Source organism: Corvus moneduloides, chromosome 2, assembly GCF_009650955.1.
Source record: "Corvus moneduloides isolate bCorMon1 chromosome 2, bCorMon1.pri, whole genome shotgun sequence".
NCBI lineage: Eukaryota > Metazoa > Chordata > Aves > Passeriformes > Corvidae > Corvus > Corvus moneduloides.
The window spans coordinates 800,962-818,992 of NC_045477.1; the positions used below are offsets into that span (position 1 = coordinate 800,962).

Below are 18,031 nucleotides of genomic sequence, written 5' to 3' on the forward strand. Positions count from 1 at the left end.
CGGTGTCTCTGTGGCACCCTGGCAGAGCTGAGCCCTCTCCCGCTGGAACACGCCCGTGGTTTCCACGCGGGCCGGGAGAGGCAGGTGCCGCTCGCCCATCCTGTCTGGATCCCTGGCACCTGCAGCAGGATGTACTCAAGCTGTCCTTTCTCCACTTCCAGCTCCACTGGCACCTCCGTGTGACCAGGAATGCTTCCAGAGGCTGCTCAAGGACCTGTGCCTGCACCACTCCCACCCCCTCTGCTCTCACAAATACTGAGGACAGTGAGCGGTTTCCTCCGGGAATGTCTTGGCAGACCCAGGGCAACAAGCCAGACCCAATTCCCACCAAAGGGAACAGAGGTACAAAGAGGCTCATTAATAATAGGCTTGAGCAAAGACCGGTAAAAACCCATTATTTGCTCTCACTGTAGGAAGATGCATCTGCCGGGAGACCAGACTGGGGGCTGTTGTTTATTCTTTTAACATAAAACTGGTATCCTACATCAAAGCAGCTAAATTGGATCAGTCCAAATGGCCATCCAGCTTAGCATCACATCTCCTGCAATGGACAACAGTGGGTTCCTTGGAATGGCGGCTGGGGCCAAGCTCTACTTGCAGGGTCTAATTAAGGAGGAATAAGCAGCATCCTCCTGACATGGCTCAACCACACAACAGGGCTGCTGTATCCTGTTGGACATCATAGAACCATAGAATAGTCAGGGTTGGAAAAGGCCTCCAAGGTCATCGCGTCCCCCAGCACTGCAAGGCCACCGCTAACCCGTGTCCCCAAGTGCCACCCTCTACCCGGCTTTAAATCCCTCCAGGTATGAGGACTCCACCACTGCCCTGGGCAGCTGTGCCAGGGCTGGATAACCCTCTCGGGATCGGACGGGGCTTGGGGCACCCTGGTCTCGTGGAAGCTATCCCTGCCCATGGCAGGGGGTGGGACTGGATGGGTTTTAAGCTCGCTCCCAGCCCAAATCCTGGGATAGCACGATACGAGCCCCCGCTCCACGTCATAGGGATGGCGGGCAGGACTGCATTTCCCGGCGTGCCGCGCGGCGCGAGGGGGGTGGGACTTCCTCCCGCACGACCAATCAGGGGCGCCCAGGTGTCGCGGGCGGGGCGGGGGCGGAGGCGGCGAGAAGATGGCGGCCAAAAGCGGCCGGAACGGGCTCCTGGACAAGGTACCGCGCGCGGGGCTCCTCCGCCGCCCCGGGCAGCGCCCCCGGGCACCGCCCCGCCGGCTCCGGGCGTCCCCCCGCCGGCCCCGGCATCCACCCTTCGCTCCTGGGCATCCCTCCCGCAGCCCTGGGCATCCATCCTTCACCCCTGGGCATCTCCCCGCCAGCCCTGGGCATCCTCAGCCCTAAGCCTCCCCCCTTAGCCCTGAGCATCCCCATTCCTGCGTATCCTCATCCCTGAGAATCCCCCTTCTTCCCTGAGCATCCTCCCTTCAGTCCCAGTCGTCCCCCTCCAACTGCTGTAGATGGTTGTATAAGGAAAAATAAATAGTGGAAAGAATTCTACCCTATTCCCTTACGGCAAAGGGTTTGGCTTCCAATTACTACGTGTGCTGATTAACCCTGGAAGAAAATGCTTGAAAAAGCAGCCACCTAAAATAATTTGGTACCGTGCGCTGATGTGAGAGCTGTGTCCTAGTTCTCCATGATTTTAGATCCTTGTGGCCGGTGCTTTTGTGCCTCATAAACCTCGTGGACACGCAGTGACATTCACTGTGTGCCTTATAATTCCCACGTGCCGGGCCTGGGGGATAACTGGGGCTTTTTTCCCTGTGCAGCTGCAGGGGAAGCAGATCGAGTTTTACATCATATTTTAAAGTGGTTTTTTTCTCCTTCCTGTGGAGGGCAAGGAGCTCTTTGGGCTGGTAGTTAATCAATCCAGCTTGGGAGCTTCCAGAGCAGGAAAATAACACCAGTGAAATTGAGGATTGCTTTACTGGCAGCTACAATTCCAGCTCCAGTCACTCAACTGTTTGAAATAAGGGATGACTTAGGATAGTCAGGACTCGAACTGATGTGTCACCAAAAAATAATGTAGTTCAGGAGAAGGTGGATGCCTTGGAAAAGCTGAGCTGTTGTATATGGGAATTGTTACTGGGGAGAGACCCATTCCTGCAGAAGATTTGAATATGGAAGAGTGACAGAGTGCTTTGCTGTTGTTCCGGAGGATGGTTTTAACTGAAATTCCTTGTTTGTGCCTTTTATTTCTCCCCTTGTACAAAGCTAGTTGGGGGTTCTTGAAATTTTCCTCCATCCCTCAAGAGTCTGTGCGTAGCGGTGTGGCTGGAATGTAGGAGTACATCCAAAGGCAGGAATTCAGCCCAACTGTCACTGCCTGGGGGTGGCAGCAGGAGCAGCAAATGTAGAAGCAAAATTAGTAAACCTGGTGGTGTCAGAGCCACCTCAAGCCTGTGACAAGAGGTGTGAGCTGAAACCTGCCCAGGGGCCGGGTATGGCGCTGCTCCGGCGGCTTCTGGGTGCGGATTTGTGTCCTGCCAGGTCTTCCCAAACAGGCAGCCGCTTTCTGGTTTGCCTCCTGTCTTGTGCTCACGACAGGAACAAGCACGGGGGGACCACATTCCCCTCACCGCCTTTGGTTTCCATTGCAGTGGAAGATTGATGACAAGCCAGTAAAAATTGACAAATGGGATGGTTCAGCTGTGAAAAATTCCTTGGACGACTCTGCCAAAAAGGTGCGTTCTCTCTCTGCTGAGTCGTTCCTCTTGGGAAACTCTGTGATTTTCTGCTCTGCTTTTTGGGGGTTGGTTGTGCCCATATCCATGCTGGTTCTGTGGCATCTCTTGTGATTCCCTCGTGTTTGTGCTTAATCAGGATCAATTATCAGGTGCCTGACGCAGACATTAATTCCCCATAAACTTTCTGCTCAGTTTACCTGTGCCCCTGGGATTGTTTCCTTCAAACCCTTCTCTGAAACAGTGTGTCAAAGTCCTGAAAAACGCCCAACAGACTCAGCTGCCTGTTTCTCCCACAGGTCCTCCTGGAGAAGTACAAATATGTGGAAAATTTCCGTTTGATCGACGGCCGCCTCATGATCTGCACAATCTCTTGTCTCTTCGCCATCGTTGCTTTGATTTGGGATTACCTGCACCCTTTTCCTGAATCCAAACCTGTTCTTGCCTTTTGTGTTGTCTCATATCCTTTACAGATCTTATCTTGGTTACCCCAAAAGGGTTTTATTTTCCACAAGAACAAAAGCCTTCGGGATATTCCCATTTTCAGGCCTGTGGGAATTATGCTTCCTGTCTTGTGGAGATCAGCTGACAATCAGACAGTTTTCATGTGATAGGGAAATTCCTGCCTGTCTGGGTGTAATGCCCGTAAATTTGGGTGATCTGAGGGCAGATCCGTTTTTTCATTCTATCCATAGTCTGGTTACAGACATGTTTGCTTTTCCCTAATACCATAGGTCAGATGCTGAGAGGGGAAAGAGGGAATTCCTGCCAGCAGCTCTCTGCAGAGGGATCTGGACAGGCTGAATCCATGGGCTGAGGTCACTCTGTGAGGTTCAGCAAAGCAAAGGATTAGTGGTGGCCTTGGCAGGAGGAATGGTGGACTCGGGGAGTGCTTGGACTCCGTGGTCTCGGAGGCCTTTTCCAACCTAAACAATTCTGTGATCCTAAGGGGTTTCATTGTTCCAGGCTGTTCTGGGTGTCTTCCAGAACAAATGGGTGATTTGTCTTGCAGCACTTGAAATTACTTAATTCCGAAAATGGGGAAGAGGAATTGCTTGGTCTGTGCTTAGGAGGAATGCCCAGCAACTCCTTCTGTGGCTTGTTCAGTCTCAGTTTTTCCCACTATCTCCCAACAAATGTTAGGGAATCCCAGACTGGTTTGTATGGAAGGGGGCCTTAAAGCTCGTCCAGTTCCACCTCCTGCCATGGGTAGGGACCCCTTCCACTATCCCAGGTTGCTCCAAGCCCCGTCCAGCCTGGCCGTGGACACTTCCAGGGAGTGAATAATAAATTATTCAAGTTCAAATTAATTACTTCATTTCTCATGCTAATGAAGCATCAGCCAAACATCCTGTTCGGAATTAAAGTGTCACGAGAGGTGGTTAAACAATGGTGTCTGAGGGGATCTAAGCGACTTCTCTGCCTAATTTCTGCTTCTCCTTGCACCTTCTTAATTTCCTTGACTTTCTCCGCACGTATTTTGTGATGATGGGAATCCTGACCATTTATACCTCGTACAAAGAGAAGAGCATTTTCCTGGTGGCTCACAGGAAGGACCCGGCGGGGATGGATCCCGACGATGTCTGGCAGCTCTCCTCCAGCCTCAAACGGTACCAGCTGCTCCAGCAGCCCTGGCTTAGCCAGCGGGCACCACTGCCCTCCCTCCCTCGCCAGAGATCACCCTAAACGCTGCCTTTTCCTTTGAAACCTGCAAATCCATTCTGCTCCATCAAAGTCCATGTCCCAGTCTAGGAACGGGAGCGGCTCCAAGTGGTTTTCTGCCACAAACGTTCACGTTTCGCTTCTCTTTAAGGCAGGGGATAAAAGCCTTTAGTTGTGTTAATTGTGAGTGCCCAGGTGGGACCTCCAGTCCGGGAGGGTTTTCCCCTTAAACCAGAGGGGGATTTCTGTCCCGACTGGGATCCTGCTCTGAGGTCTGTCTTCCCCTGGCGCAGGTTCGATGACAAGTACACCCTGAAGCTGACGTTCATCAGCGGGAAAACCAAACAGCAGAGGGAAGCCGAGTTCACCAAATCCATCGCCAAGTTCTTCGATAACAACGGGACGTTAGTCATGGAGGCCTACGAGCCAGAGGTGTCCAAGCTGCACGACAGTCTGGCCCTGGAGAGGAAAACAAAGTGATTCGGACCCCGCCCGCCTCCCGGGAGCCTGCTAAATTAACACCAATAAAGTCAAATGGCAAAGAAAGTGAATCATGGCCTCTCTTTTTGTCCTGAAGTCCTATTGCATTTTGCATAAGCAGGAATTTTAATCTTGGACCCAAGATCTGTTGAAGCTCATGGCTAAGCTTGGTCTGTGTGCCTGCCTTCCTGGCTCTGAGGCGGACCCCAAAGTTGGATTTTGGGGAGCCCCGGGAGGAGAAACACATCACCAATGCTGCCCCAGCATCCTCTCCTTTTCCTGGCACTGCTTTATCACATGGCTCTGTGTCCAGGGGGTTTTACCAATCCCACCTTTCTGTTTTGTGTTAGGAGTTCAGGACAAAACCCTTCTGTGAAACAACCGTCCCCTCGCAAACAAGTTTGCTTTATTTTTGTATTTATCTAATTGGGGGTAGAGGATTGTTTTATATAAAAACCTTTTATGTGTTGGGGGGGAGAATCAAATATGCTACTTCTGTGTGCTCAGCCACGAAGCTTCCCAGAAAGTGTAAAAGATTTTCCAAGCTGTGTCTGTCTGTCCCGCGGTTCCCTTGTGGCATCTCCTGTTCCACACGTCCCTTCTATAAACTGGCATTTTTTAAAAGAGAGATTTTTTTGGGTTGTTTTTTCAATAAAAGGGAAGAACAGACATCAAATGTGTCCTGGAGCATCTCTGGGGTGTTTCATGGCTGGGGAGGGAATCCCAGTTCACAGAATTTTCAGGGTTGGAAGAGTCCTGGCATTCCCCCAGCACCACCACAATCTTGTCACCTAAACCTCGTCCCCAGGTGCCACATCCAGGCTCCAGCGTTTCACCCAGCCAACAATGCACCCACCTGGGCCCAGGGACTTGGGGATGACCATTCCTTCAGGATTTGTGAGGCTTCATTCACCTCCCCATGACTGACTTCCAGCCATGGGAGCTGGATATCCTGAGGTTTGGTATTAAAGACTGAGGAAAGGAGACATTAAATACCTCTGCCTTTCCTCCCCCCCCAGAAACAGTGCTGCCTTCCACATCCAGTAAAGGATGGAGACACTTAGCCCTCCTGTCGCTCCCAGTGGATTTAGAGACACCTTTTTTGTTGTCTTTAACTTCAGTGGCCAAATTAAGCTCCAGTTTGGCTTTGGCCCTTCTCATTTTCTCCCTATATAACCTCACACCATCCTCGTGCTCCCTCCAGGTTTCCTGCCCTTCCTTCAAGAACTGATACACTCTCTTTTTTCCCCTGAGCTCTACCCCAAGTTCCCTGTTTAACCAGGACAGGCTTTCTCCTATGTCCCATAGGCACAGGCTGCTCCTCGTGCTCCCTCCAGGTTTCCGGCCCTTCCTTCAAGAACTGATACACTCTCTTTTTTCCCCTGAGCTCCACCCCAAGTTCCCTGTTTAACCAGGACAGGCTTTCTCCTATGTCCCATGGGCACAGGCTGCTCCTCGTGCTCCCTCCAGGTTTCCTGCCCTTCCTTCAAGAACTGATACACTCTCTTTTTTCCCCTGAGCTCCACCCCAAGTTCCCTGTTTAACCAGGACAGGCTTTCTCCTATGTCCCATGGGCACAGGCTGCTCCTCATGCTTTAGGATTTCCTTCTTCAAGCACGTCTGGCCTTCCTGGACTCCCTTGCCCTTCAGGACTGACTCCTGTGTAAACCACACCACAGTCAAAAATCCCAAAATTCCACCGATGGCACCAGCCTCTAGGCCATGTATTAATCAGGGTGGGTTTCCTCTTTTCCTGTTCCTTTCAGTATTCCCCCCGGTACTGAAGGAATTGAGGACACGACCTGTGCACCTGCTCCTTTGTCCAATTGTCCCCGTGCCCTGAAGTCCCTTTGCATTCTCCCAGGTCTTTTTCCTTCATCTCATCTCTGCCAACAGCAACAGTGGCTAACAGTCAGAGGCGGCACAGATCACAGAGTTTCCTATTACTGTCCCTTCTCTGGGCCCCAGGGACGGAGCAGACTTCCCTGTGGGACGGCTCTGGTTGGCTTATCACGGCCTCCGTTCCCTCGGAAGGCAGTGGATAAAGATGACTCATTTTGATCTTGTAGAGCTGGTTGGGCTTGGCTGGCTCACCCCAGGGAACCCCCAGATGGACCTTCATGATTTTCCTCCCTCTCCACATCCATTCCATAGGAGCACCTGGGAAGGCAAGGGCAGCCGGGAGGGGACTCTCCTGGCACCTCAAGCAGGGTCCTGCCTCCATCCCTTCTCTTGGCTCCCCTCCTGCCTGTTGGGGAGAGGGTCGGCAGCGGCTCCACCAGTCAATCTCCTCCTGATATTCCACCATTCCAGTTGCCCCGTAGGAGCGCCGGAGCCTCAGCACATCGCCTGCTCACACCTGCACAGGTATTGTCCCTGCTGCCCTCGGGCACCGGCGCCAGGCTCCGGTATCACGACAGCTGGATCCCCGCCCGCTTCCTTGGCCCCGCCGAGCGCCTGATCCGGCCCCCCCGCTCCGGGAGCTGCAGGAAGAGGCGGAGCGGGGCGGCCGCGGCGCGGCGGCGGCGGCGGCGGGAGGAGCGGGGTCTGCGGGGATGGGGGGGATGGGGGGATGCGGGAATGCGGAGAGGGGGGAGTGCGGGGATGGAGAGAATGCGGGAGAGGGGAATGCGGCGGGGGTCGCGGCACGGAGGGGATGGGGGGTCGGTGCTTGCAAGGTGTAGGAGGGTCAGGGGACTGGGACTGGGGGGTCACGGGGGGCTTGGTGCATGCGGGGTGTAGAGGAGTAGGGCTGTGGGGGTGTCGGGGGGTACACGGGGAGAAGCTGGGTATTGCAGGTGGATCGGGGGGATCAGTGCCTGCGGGGGTGAAGGGGGGTCAGGACAGGTGACGGGGGATGCACGGAGGGAATGTCTGTCCCTGGGGAGGTCAGTGCATGCTGGGGTGTAGGGGGTTTGTGGGTGAGCGTAGGTGCGTAGGGAGATTGGGGGTGCATGGAGAGTGAAGGGGTGCATGGGCACAGGGACTCTGGGCTAGGGACACCGGGGGAGCTGAAGGGAGTGGGAGCTTGGGGGTCCTGGTGTAGTGCAGGAGGTGCACAGCCCTTGGGAACAGCCTGGACGTGGGCACCGTGGGTGAAGCAGGGGAGCCTGTGCAGTGCAGGGGAACAGCACGGACGGGCAGGAAAGCGGGTGTGACCCCACCGAGGGGCTCTGCTCTCATCCCCCTCTCCCACCCTGCTCAGGCCCCAGCGGGAACCTCAGGGAGGCCACCATGTCCCAGGCCACCACCTGCCTCAAGGTGAGCCTCCATCCCTATCCCCTCGTAGCGGCCACCCCTTCCTTTTGCCAAGATTTAACCCTTTACATCTGACTTTCTCACTCTTCCAGCAGCAGGGGGACGGTGGGGAGAGCCCCCCACCACTGCCACCACCACCGAGATCCCCGCATGTTTTCCCTCGGGAGACGCTCTTCCGACAGGCAGGTGGGGTCACCTACCGCATCCCGGCTCTGCTCTACGTCCCCCCGGATGATTCCTTCCTGGCCTTTGCCGAGAAGCGCTCCTCGGCCCGGGACGAGGATGCCAAGTACCTGGTGCTGCGGCGGGGCCGCCGGCACGGCTCCTCGGTCAAGGTAAAAATCTCCCCGGGCTGTAGGAACAAGAGATGGGGGTGATGCCGGGTGACTCCAGGGTGCAGCGACAGCGGTGCATCCCGTGGCTGAGCCCCGTTTTCCTCCTTGCCGGCAGTGGGGTCTCATGGAGGAGCTGTCGGCATTGGCTCTGCCCGGCCACCGCACCATGAACCCCTGTCCTCTCTACGACGCCAGAAGCGGCACCGTCTTCCTCTTCTGCATCTGCGTGGAGCAGGGAAAGACGGAGCGATGCCAGATCCTGAGCGGCTGCAGCGCCGCGCGCCTCTGCTTCGCCACCAGCGCCGACGGCGGCCGCGGCTGGACCGCGCTGCGGGACGTGACGGACGAAGCCATCGGTGCCGACCTGTCCCGGTGGGCCACCTTCGCCGTGGGGCCGGGCCACGGGGTACAGCTGGACTCGGGGCGGCTGGTGGTGCCGGCCTACACCTACTACGTGCACGGGTGCCTGTGCGGGGCCGTGCGGCTGCCGTGCTTCACCCGGCAGCATTCCCTCGTCTTCTACAGCGACGACGGCGGGCGCCACTGGCACAAGGGTGCCCTGCTGGGCGGAGAGCGGACGGGCGAGTGCCAGGTGGCCGAAATCCGCGGCGCCCAGCAGCCCCTGCTGTACTGCAGCGCCCGTGCGCCGCGGGGCTGCCGGGCCGTGGCGCTCAGCTCCGACCGCGGGCTGCGCTTCGAGCGGCCGGCGCGGTGCGAGGCGCTGGGCGAGCCGCCGCGGGGCTGCCAGGGCAGCGTGGTCAGCTTCGCCGCGCCCGCCCGCGCCGCCCAGGCGCCCACCTGGCTACTGTACTCCCACCCCACCGACCGGCACCGCCGGCGCGATTTGGGCCTCTATGTCAACCCCTCGCCGCTGGACGGGGCGGGCTGGCGGCGCCCGTGGCTGCTGCACACGGGGCCGGCCGGCTATTCCGACCTGGCCGTCTGCCCCGGCGGCGTTTTTGGGTGCTTGTTCGAGTGCGGCGCCAGCAGCGCCTGCGAGGAAATCACCTTCTGCCTCTTCATCCTGGACCCCTCTGGCGATCAGAACGTCACGGCTTCCTAAAATAGACCCATTTTAGGCAGTGCAGTCACTCCTGAGCATCGGCAGCCGGATCCAGTGAGCACGGCAGTGCCGGGACCTCACCAGGATATTTCAGCTACATCAGGAGACTCAGCACCGTGTACCTTTTATTTATTTACGGCTTTTTAATCACCCGTCAGATGTTGTCGGTGACCTGCGGCAGTGGAGGATCTGCTCTGGTCCGAAATGCCGCTGTTTCTCAAAAATCAGCATTTTTTGCCTGGTAGCAGCAGAAAAGCAGAAGGTGCCAGCAAGAGCAGCTGGTTCCCTGAGGAAAAAGTACCCAAAAATCTTGCTTTAGTTAAAAACATTCCAGTTCCTTTGTTCCTGCAGGTGGCAGATAATTCCCAGTTTTTACCTTTTTTTATCCTGTTTTCTTCACTTGCCAGCTTCAGACTGAGTTACTCCCTGCCTCCTAGGGAAAGGTGCTCAAATCTTGGGATGGGGGGTGTTTCATTCTGCTCTATAGGGAACGGGCTGTAGCCTCCCGACAGTGACAGTGACCTCACATCCCTGTGCTGCTGTCAAATAAAATCCTCCCAAAATACAAGAAATCCAGTCAATACTGGGAAAATCCCAACGGAGCTGACCCTGCCCCGCAAGGATGTAGGATGGCCCTGAGCGTGGCACCTCCCACTCCATCCTGGTGCTGTGTTTGGGGTATGAGAGGCAGGATGGGGACAGGATGGGAGCAGACACGATGACTGCAAAGCAGGGCAGGAACAGGCAGGATGGGCAGAAGATCAAATCGGGACGGGCGCAGGCAGGATGTGGACAGGGACGGGCAGGATGGGAGCAAGATGGAATGGGGACAGGCAGGATGGGGCCAGACAAGAGAGGGACAGAAGACAAAATGGGGACAGACAGGAGGGAGACAGGCAGGATGCAGCTGAGGACAGAGCAGGATGGGGCCAGGGCAGAATGGGGAAAGGGGCAGGGACAGGCAAGATGAGGCTGGGGCAGGAGAGGGACAGATAAGAGGGGGACAAGCAGGATAGGGACAGAGGGGCAGGGATGGGGACAGGGACAAGCAGGACGGGGACCAGCACCACACCGCCCTCCCCAGCCAGCGTGGCGGATCCGGGGCACCCCCCCCACCCCTTTTCCCCCCAAAGGCGGGGCCTCTCCGCCCCTTTTCCCCCGGCTTCTCCCGGCGGCGGCGGCGGCGGCCGGATGCGGGCGCTGAGGCTGGGGAGTGCTGGGGGTAATTGGGGATATTTGGAGCACTGGGGCCACTGAGGATACTGGGCACCGGGGATACTGCGGGTACTAGGGGCACTGCTGGGGACTAGGGGCACTGAGGGTACTGGGGACACTGGGAGCGCTGAGGGTGCTGGTGGCGTTGCTGGGACAGGAGACACTCTGGGTACTTGGAGCACGGCGAGCGCTTGGGATACGGGGTGTTCTGGGGGCGCTGCTGGGACTGGGGGCGCTGGGGGCAGTGGAGGTACTGGGGATTCTTGGAGCACTGGGGGCGCTGGGAACACTGGGGGCGCTGGGGGTGCTGGGGGCGCTGCTGGCGCTGCTGCCGCCCCCCGCCCCGGCCGAGACGTTCTCTGCGATGCTGAGCGTGCGGGGAGCGCTGGGCGCCGAGCGCCGCCTGCTCCGCCGGCTCCGCTCCTACCTGCGGGACGAGAGCTCCCGCCTGCGCCGCCTCCGCAGGTACCGGCACCCCCCAACCGCGCCGCGGCCACGGGTGGGGCACCCGCAGCATCCGCTCTCCTCCAGCCACCCATCCCGCCCCCCAGCCCCAGGGGTGGGTGATTCCCTGGCTACGAGGAGGGGTTAACCCCTCCCCACCTTCCCCGCAGCACCCAGTTTTTGGGGGTGGCCCTAAATAAGAGGATGGTGGGAGGATGGGAAGCTCAGACCGGACAGAGCTCACGCCCCACTTCCCCTAGCCGTCCCCCGGGAGGGGGACATGGTTCCCCCACCCACGGAGATCTGGGTCGCAGCATCCCCAGGGCACGGGCCATCCCCACACACCCACCAGGGATGGGGTCAGACAATCCCTCCGCTCTGGCTTGGCCAAAGAGTGGACACTGAGGCAAAGCTGCCCAACAATGGGGAGGACTCAGCCCCCACCCAGGTGGTGACAACACTGAGGAGCATCAAAGTGTCCCCCAGTGGGTGCCTTGTAGGTTCTACGAGAAGGTCCAGGCGCTGCACCAGGACCCCAAGGCCTCGGTGGAGAACCCCTTGCTGGCCTTCAGCCTCATCAAGCGCCTCCACTCTGACTGGCCCAACGTCATCTACAGCGACGAGGTCACCAGGAACACCCAGGGTACGGGGAAGATGCTCAGCCGTGTGTCCCCTCTGTCACCTGAGCAGAGCCAGGAGGTGGTAGGGAGAGGATGGAGGACCAGGAGAATTGATAGAAGAGTGGAACATGTGGAAGAACAGGAGAACGGATGGAGAGCAAGGGTCAATGGGTAGAGGAACAGGAGAAGGGATGGAGGAGACAGGGAATAGATGGAAGGCCTGGGGAATGGGTAGAGAAGCAAGAAAATTGTTGGAGGAGCAGAATGGATGGAGGAGCAAGGGAACAGATGGAGATGGAGAACAGGTGTAGGAGCAGGGGAACGGATGGAGGAGCAGGACGTGGGGTGCCCAGGGAGAAGAGACGATAAGGGCGGTTGCACCTCAGAATTTTGTTTATCCCTCCCCATACCTCCTTCCCACCCTGCAGCACTCCATGCTGGCCTCGAGGAGGTAGAGCAGGAGCTGCCTGGAACTGAGGACCTGGATGGGGCAGCCAGGGCGCTGATGCGGCTGCAGGACGTCTACGCACTCAGCGTCAGGGGCTTGGCCAAAGGCGTCTTCCAGAGAGCCGGGCACCCGCCTCTCTACAGCCCCGGCCGGCGCGTCTCCCTCTCTGCCGACGACTGCTTCCATGTGGGAAAGGTGAGGGGAAACCCCATAAAGCTCCACAAAGCTTCTCCAGCCCGGGATGTTTCTTCCACAGGAATAGACACTGAGGGTTCTTTACATGGGATGAGATGGAAGTGCAGGTGCAAATGGGGATGGAGATTGAGATGGGGATGGAACAGGAAAGGAAGGGATGGGACAGGATGGGGATGATGTGGGAGGGAATGAGGATGGAGATGGCAATAGGAAAGTGACGCATGTCATGGTACAGGATGGGGGGTAATTGCAATGAGATGGCATGACATGGCATGAGGGGATAGGATGGGATGGGATGGGATGGGATGGGATGGGATGGGATGGGATGGGATGCAGGCCAGGCTGGCCCAGCTGGCAGGTGCAGGGGATGTGTTGCCTCGCAGGTGGCCTATGACACAGGTGACTATTACCACTCCATTGCGTGGCTGGAGGAGGCTGTCAGCCTCTTCCGCCTCTCCTATGGCAGCTGGAACCTGGAGGACCGGAGCAGCCTGGAGGATGCTCTGGACCATCTGGCCTTCTCCTACTTCATGGTACAGCCATGAGTCCCCTCCCCATTGCCATTGTCCAGCAGAGCCAGACCATGGGTGGGAGGATGGATGTTCATGGAGTCTCCACTCCCCTATCCAGGCTGGAAACATCTCTCACGCCTTGAGCCTCTCCAGGGAGTTTCTCCGCTATGGTATGTGGGACAACCCTGGATGCAGCAGGAAGAGGGGAAAGATTTTGGGATTTCCCCATCACCTCTTCATGGCAACAGCCTCCCTCACCCCATTTCTTGCCCCATGTGGGGTAATTCTCCCGGGACTGATGCCAGGGAAGGGGGTTGATGGGGATGCGGCATTCGGGGTGACACCACCTCCCCGGCAGATCCCAGTAACCAAAGGGTGTCGAGGAACGTGGCCAAGTACAAGAAGCTGCTGGAGATGGGGACGGGGGCAAGTGCCAGCCCCCTACAACGCCCCAACAGCACCCGCCTGCAGAGCCGTGATGCCTACGAGGAGCTGTGCCAGCGCCCCAGGGGGCAGGTGGGACTGGCAGGGGTGCCATGGTCCCCACTGCCGCTGTTCCCCCCCTCACAGCCTCCTTGGTCCCCTTTCTCCCCAGCCAGCCCCAGAGCGGCTCCTGCACCTCGGCTGCTCCTATGAGACCAACAGCAGCCCCTACCTCCTCCTCCAGCCTGCCAAGAAGGAGATGGTCCGGATCCAGCCTTATGTGGCTCTGTACCATGATTTCATCACCGATGCTGAGGCTGAGACCATCAAGGGGTTGGCAGGGCCCTGGGTGAGCTGTCCCCATCTCCAGGGATGTCCCTTTCCTGCAGCAGGGTGCCCCAGGAGATCCTGACCCAGGGTGAATGCAGAGATAGGAGAGGTTTTAAGGCCAAAGCCTCCTCCAGGGAGTTCAGATGGGACAGGGCTTGGAGCAACCTGGTCTAGTGGAAGGTGTTCCCTGCCTATGGCAGGGGGGTGGTACTGGATGATCTTGGAAGGTCCCTTCCAACACAAACCAGTCTAGGATTCTGTGAGACCCCGGGGGTGATGACCCCAGCTCCATCTGAGCCCCCCAAAAGATTTTTTGGAAGAAACCAGGTCCACGGATACACCTAAACCGCTTCCCAACCAGGCTTGACTTGGTGATACGTACTGCATTGCCTCCACCTGCTGCCACTGCTTCCCTCACCCCAGCGGGACCCCTTGGGGTGGGATGTTTGGCAACCAGCTGGTACAAACCCACCAACTTCAACCCTGACCACGGCCCCTGCTTGGTGTGAGGGTCCCCATGTGTAGCAACATGCATCCCCCATGTGTCCTTCAGCTGCAGAGATCCGTGGTTGCCTCTGGGGAGAAGCAGCAGAAAGCCGAGTACCGGATAAGCAAGAGGTAGTAGCCACCCCTCCCTTGTCCTCCGGCCAGCGGGACCACTGTGGCTGCATGGCCACCTCTGAGTGGCCATGCTGGGAGGCCTGGCTCCTCCAGCAGTGCCCTGAGGGTAAAGCCCAGCCACGCATGAATTCAGGGGGCTGAACATGGGGTGGTCCCACAGTGCCTGGCTGAAGGACACGGCTGACCCAGTGGTGCGGGCATTGGATCAGCGCATCGCTGCTGTCACTGGCCTGGACCTGCGGCCACCCTACGCCGAGTACCTGCAGGTGGTCAACTACGGCTTGGGAGGCCACTACGAGCCACACTTCGACCACGCCACGGTCAGGGAGCTACTAGGGTGGGCCGTGGGGGAACCATGGGGTGACGCCCAGGGTGGTGCTCCTGGGGTGGACTCTAGGATGCTCCTGGAGGTGGTTGATGGGGTGGACTCTGGGATGTTCCTGGGGATGGACCCTGGGCTGGCCTTTGAGGTGATTCCTCAGATGTTCCTGAAGAAGAACTCTTGGGTAGTCCCTCAGATATTCCTGGAGATGGGCCCTGGGATGTTCCTCATGATGCCCCTGGGATGGTACCCAAGGGAAGACCCTGAATGGTTCCTGGGGGTGTCCCCATGGTGATCCCTGGGTTATTCCCCAAGATGTTCCTAGTGATGGACCCTGGGATGGCCCCTGGCAGGGGTAGGATAGGTGGTCCCAGGATGGTGATCCCTGGGTGGCTGCCTGGGGTATTCCTTGGAGGGGAAGGAAGGAGGGAGGGAGGGGGGAAGGAGGTAAGGGAAGGCAGGCAGGCAGGAAGGAAGGAAGGAAGGGAAAAGAAGGGAAAGGGAGGGATTTTCCAGGGAGGAGCAGGGTGGGGCAGCTTAGAGCTGCTGAGGTGTGAGGTGCGCCTGGGCTGGGCTGTGTCAGTGTAGGATTGACTGTCCCCATGGGACTGACCATCCCACCTCCCCTTTTGGAGCAGTCCAAGAAGAGCCCCCTGTACAGAATGAAGTCAGGCAACAGGATCGCCACAATCATGATCTATGTGAGTCCTCCCTCATTTCCAGGCCTGGAGAGATGGCACTGGCTTGGTCCTCAGGGTATGGGATGGGTAAGGGCAGCCCTAAAACACTGCAGTGGGTGGGAAATGCCAGTGCCTGTGGAGTATTCAGGAGTTTGTGCTGTGGCAAAGTGAGGGGAACAGAGCTGGGGCCCAAGGGAGGTTTTGTGCCTCAGTTTCCCTGTGCAAAGGAGCATCACAGGGAAAGGGGGATCCATGGCTCCTATTTGTGGTCCTTTTCCAGCTGAGTGCAGTGGAGGCTGGAGGCTCCACTGCTTTCATCTATGCCAACTTCAGCGTGCCCGTGGTCAAGGTGAGGGGGACATGTGGAATCGCTGGAAGCAGGGAAGTGAGGATGCTGCTCTCTGTATCTCAGCTCTTGCAGGGAATTGTGGTCAAGCCTCTCCTGACGCCAATCCCCAGCCCCGGGGCTCCCTAATCTCTTTTGGGGTGCCAAAATCGAGTCTTGGGGACTCCAGCTCTGTTTTAGGGTGCCAAACCCATCTCTGCTCCACAGAATGCGGCTCTTTTCTGGTGGAACCTGCGGAGGAACGGGAATGGTGACGGGGACACCCTCCACGCCGGCTGCCCCGTCCTGGCCGGGGACAAGTGGGGTGAGAGACGCTACCAGGTGTCACCCCAGGGTCACACGGGGTTGGAGGGACAGCTCCACCGGCAGGGAGGCAAGGGGGGCTGGGAATGCCCAGATATCCTGGATAACAAGGAAAAAGTTCACCGATACCAATGCAGGGTTAGAGAAGGGTGCAGAGGGATGGGAACAGACAGAGGTCCGTGTCCTTGTCTGTTCCAGTGGCGAATAAGTGGATCCATGAACACGGGCAGGAGTTTCGGCGGCCCTGCAGTGCTGACCCACAGGACTGAGCCGCCGTAGGATCACAGATGTGACATCTGCAGGTGGCAAAGCCACCCCGGCACAGCGTGGCCCCAAGGGCGGAGCAAGGGAGGGAGGAAGGGAGGGAAGGGGGTAGCAGCGGAGCAGGGAGTGATCGGGAGAGGCATTTGCTCGACCACGGCCAAACTGGGTGGAAATAAAGTCAAAAGAGACTAAACTGGAGTCTGTTCTGGGATGCCAAACGCTATCCCTGGGGCTCCCATCTGTTTTGGAATGCCAAAATCCAGTCTCGGGGAGAAGGCAGCTCCTTCTAGCCGTCCTAGGCACCCCCCCCCCCCCCCCCCCCCCCCCCCCGCCTGCCTGCAGACAAGTTCCCTTTCTCCACCTTGACCGCAGCTCCTACGTGACTGGAAGGCAAAGAGCCGGCGGCCGGGATGCCCGGCAGCGCACGGAGATCGGGCCGGAGCCCACGCTGAGCCCCGGCACTTCCCGTGGGCGACAGCCCGGCTGAATGAGGGTCACGCTGGAGGACACCTCTGGCACAGCAGCTCCCCAGCCCTACCCCGCCTCATTGTCCTGGGTGGTTTCCTATTCCCTGCTCCTTGCTCTGTGCCCAGCGATGGTGCTGTAGAGATTTCCCATTCCCTGGTCCTTGCTCTGTGCCCAGCGATGGTGCCGTAGAGGATTCCCATTCCCTGGTCCTTGCTCTGCGCGGGTTTATTCAAAGCCTCAGGCCTCAGGTGTCCGGTGCCGTGCGGGCGGGGCTCTCTTCGCTTGCTTGGCTAGCCTGGGTTTTGTTAGCTTAGGCAAGAAGGGTTTTTTTTTTTTTCCTTTTTTTCTGGCTTTGGAGACTGTAGGAGCAATCCTTCGGCAGCTTTTTTTTTTCCCCTGAACTGTTCGGTTTGGTTTTGGTCCGAGATCGGAGTCGACGGGACGAGCGTCGGCCGGGGGCCGGCGGGACGGAGAGGGGCCGCTCCGCCCCGGCCCCAGAGCTCGGGACAGCCGAGCCAACGAGAGAAAGGACACCAAATCCACCGGCTTCATCTGCTGTGAGGAGGGGACCCACGCCAGGGATTCACCAGGTTCCCATCTGTTTTGCCTGTTTTTGCTGCGTGAACCCTTTGGTTTTTTTCCTTCCCTGAGACAGGAGCCGGCGCCATTTTTTTTTTCTTCTCCAGCACGTTGCGCCGTCGTGGTTTTTTTTTCCTTTCCCTGGCATTTTGTTTGGGTTTTTTTTTTTTTTTTTTTTTGTTGTTGTTGTTGTTTGTTTGTTTTGGGAGGAGGGGTTGGTTTGTTTTTGGTTTTGGTGGTTTTTATCCGGTGTGTGTGGGTATGGGGGGGTGGGGGGGCGGCGGTGGTAAGGTCGGACAATTCAATATCTGGCATTTATTCATTTTCTTTTTCCGCGCCGTGTGGGCACTCTGTCAATAAACGATTGGGGGGGTTTCTCTAGTGTTAATCTCCTATTGGCAGAAAGGGATTGTTGGAACCCTTTTTTTTTTTAGATGAAACACTCATTCCAGAGCGTTTTTCTCCTAAACTTGTCTCTAAACCGAGACACTCATCTAGGTGACATTTGGATGAGATTCAAATCCTCCAGGATGGAAACCCAGCTTCCCAGGGAGGTCTAAGTCACCATGTCACCTGTTGGCCTCTATCCCAGCTTGCAGGAAAAGGACAAAAATCGGGGAGGGGGATAGAAACGGCAGGCAGACCTCTCCCAAGGCTCTCCTGCTTGCTTTGGGTTCAAAAATGTGCGTTTATCACTCCTTGGCTGTGTTCATCCAGCCGTGGATTAACCTTTCCGTAGGCACACAGGGATAGGGGGTGAGCTGC

At 57.6% G+C, this 18,031-nt stretch overlaps 3 protein-coding genes across 6 annotated transcripts; all 3 read left to right on the top strand.

Annotated features, from left to right (window-relative positions):
• Positions 1–1,074: 1,074 nt before the first annotated feature.
• On the top strand, positions 1,075–4,911 carry SPCS2 (signal peptidase complex subunit 2). The gene is made up of 5 exons (XM_032094786.1): positions 1,075–1,169; positions 2,615–2,698; positions 2,998–3,158; positions 4,174–4,308; positions 4,654–4,911. Exons 1-5 carry the CDS (start codon positions 1,131–1,133, stop codon positions 4,838–4,840), a joined length of 606 nt encoding a protein of 201 aa, XP_031950677.1. The 5' UTR covers positions 1,075–1,130; the 3' UTR covers positions 4,841–4,911.
• Positions 4,912–6,897: 1,986 nt separating this feature from the next.
• On the top strand, positions 6,898–10,068 carry NEU3 (neuraminidase 3). Of its 4 annotated transcripts, none has more exons than XM_032094852.1 (4): positions 6,898–7,207; positions 8,046–8,101; positions 8,191–8,433; positions 8,549–10,068. In XM_032094852.1, the coding sequence occupies exons 2-4, from the start codon at positions 8,075–8,077 to the stop codon at positions 9,494–9,496; spliced, it is 1,218 nt and encodes a 405-aa protein (XP_031950743.1). In that variant the 5' UTR covers positions 6,898–7,207; positions 8,046–8,074; the 3' UTR covers positions 9,497–10,068. The 4 variants fall into 4 exon arrangements, with proteins under 4 accessions (XP_031950743.1, XP_031950751.1, XP_031950762.1 ...); XM_032094860.1 differs by having other exon boundaries at positions 6,899–7,207; positions 8,194–8,433; XM_032094871.1 differs by lacking the exon at positions 6,898–7,207 and adding an exon at positions 7,370–7,385 and having other exon boundaries at positions 8,194–8,433.
• A 146-nt stretch (positions 10,069–10,214) lies between these two features.
• P4HA3 (prolyl 4-hydroxylase subunit alpha 3) lies at positions 10,215–16,412 on the top strand. The gene is made up of 14 exons (XM_032093699.1): positions 10,215–10,277; positions 10,788–11,176; positions 11,656–11,798; positions 12,204–12,418; positions 12,802–12,951; positions 13,049–13,100; positions 13,289–13,446; positions 13,526–13,702; positions 14,237–14,301; positions 14,465–14,624; positions 15,265–15,327; positions 15,587–15,655; positions 15,860–15,956; positions 16,154–16,412. The coding sequence occupies exons 1-14, from the start codon at positions 10,215–10,217 to the stop codon at positions 16,222–16,224; spliced, it is 1,872 nt and encodes a 623-aa protein (XP_031949590.1). The 3' UTR covers positions 16,225–16,412.
• Positions 16,413–18,031: the final 1,619 nt, after the last annotated feature.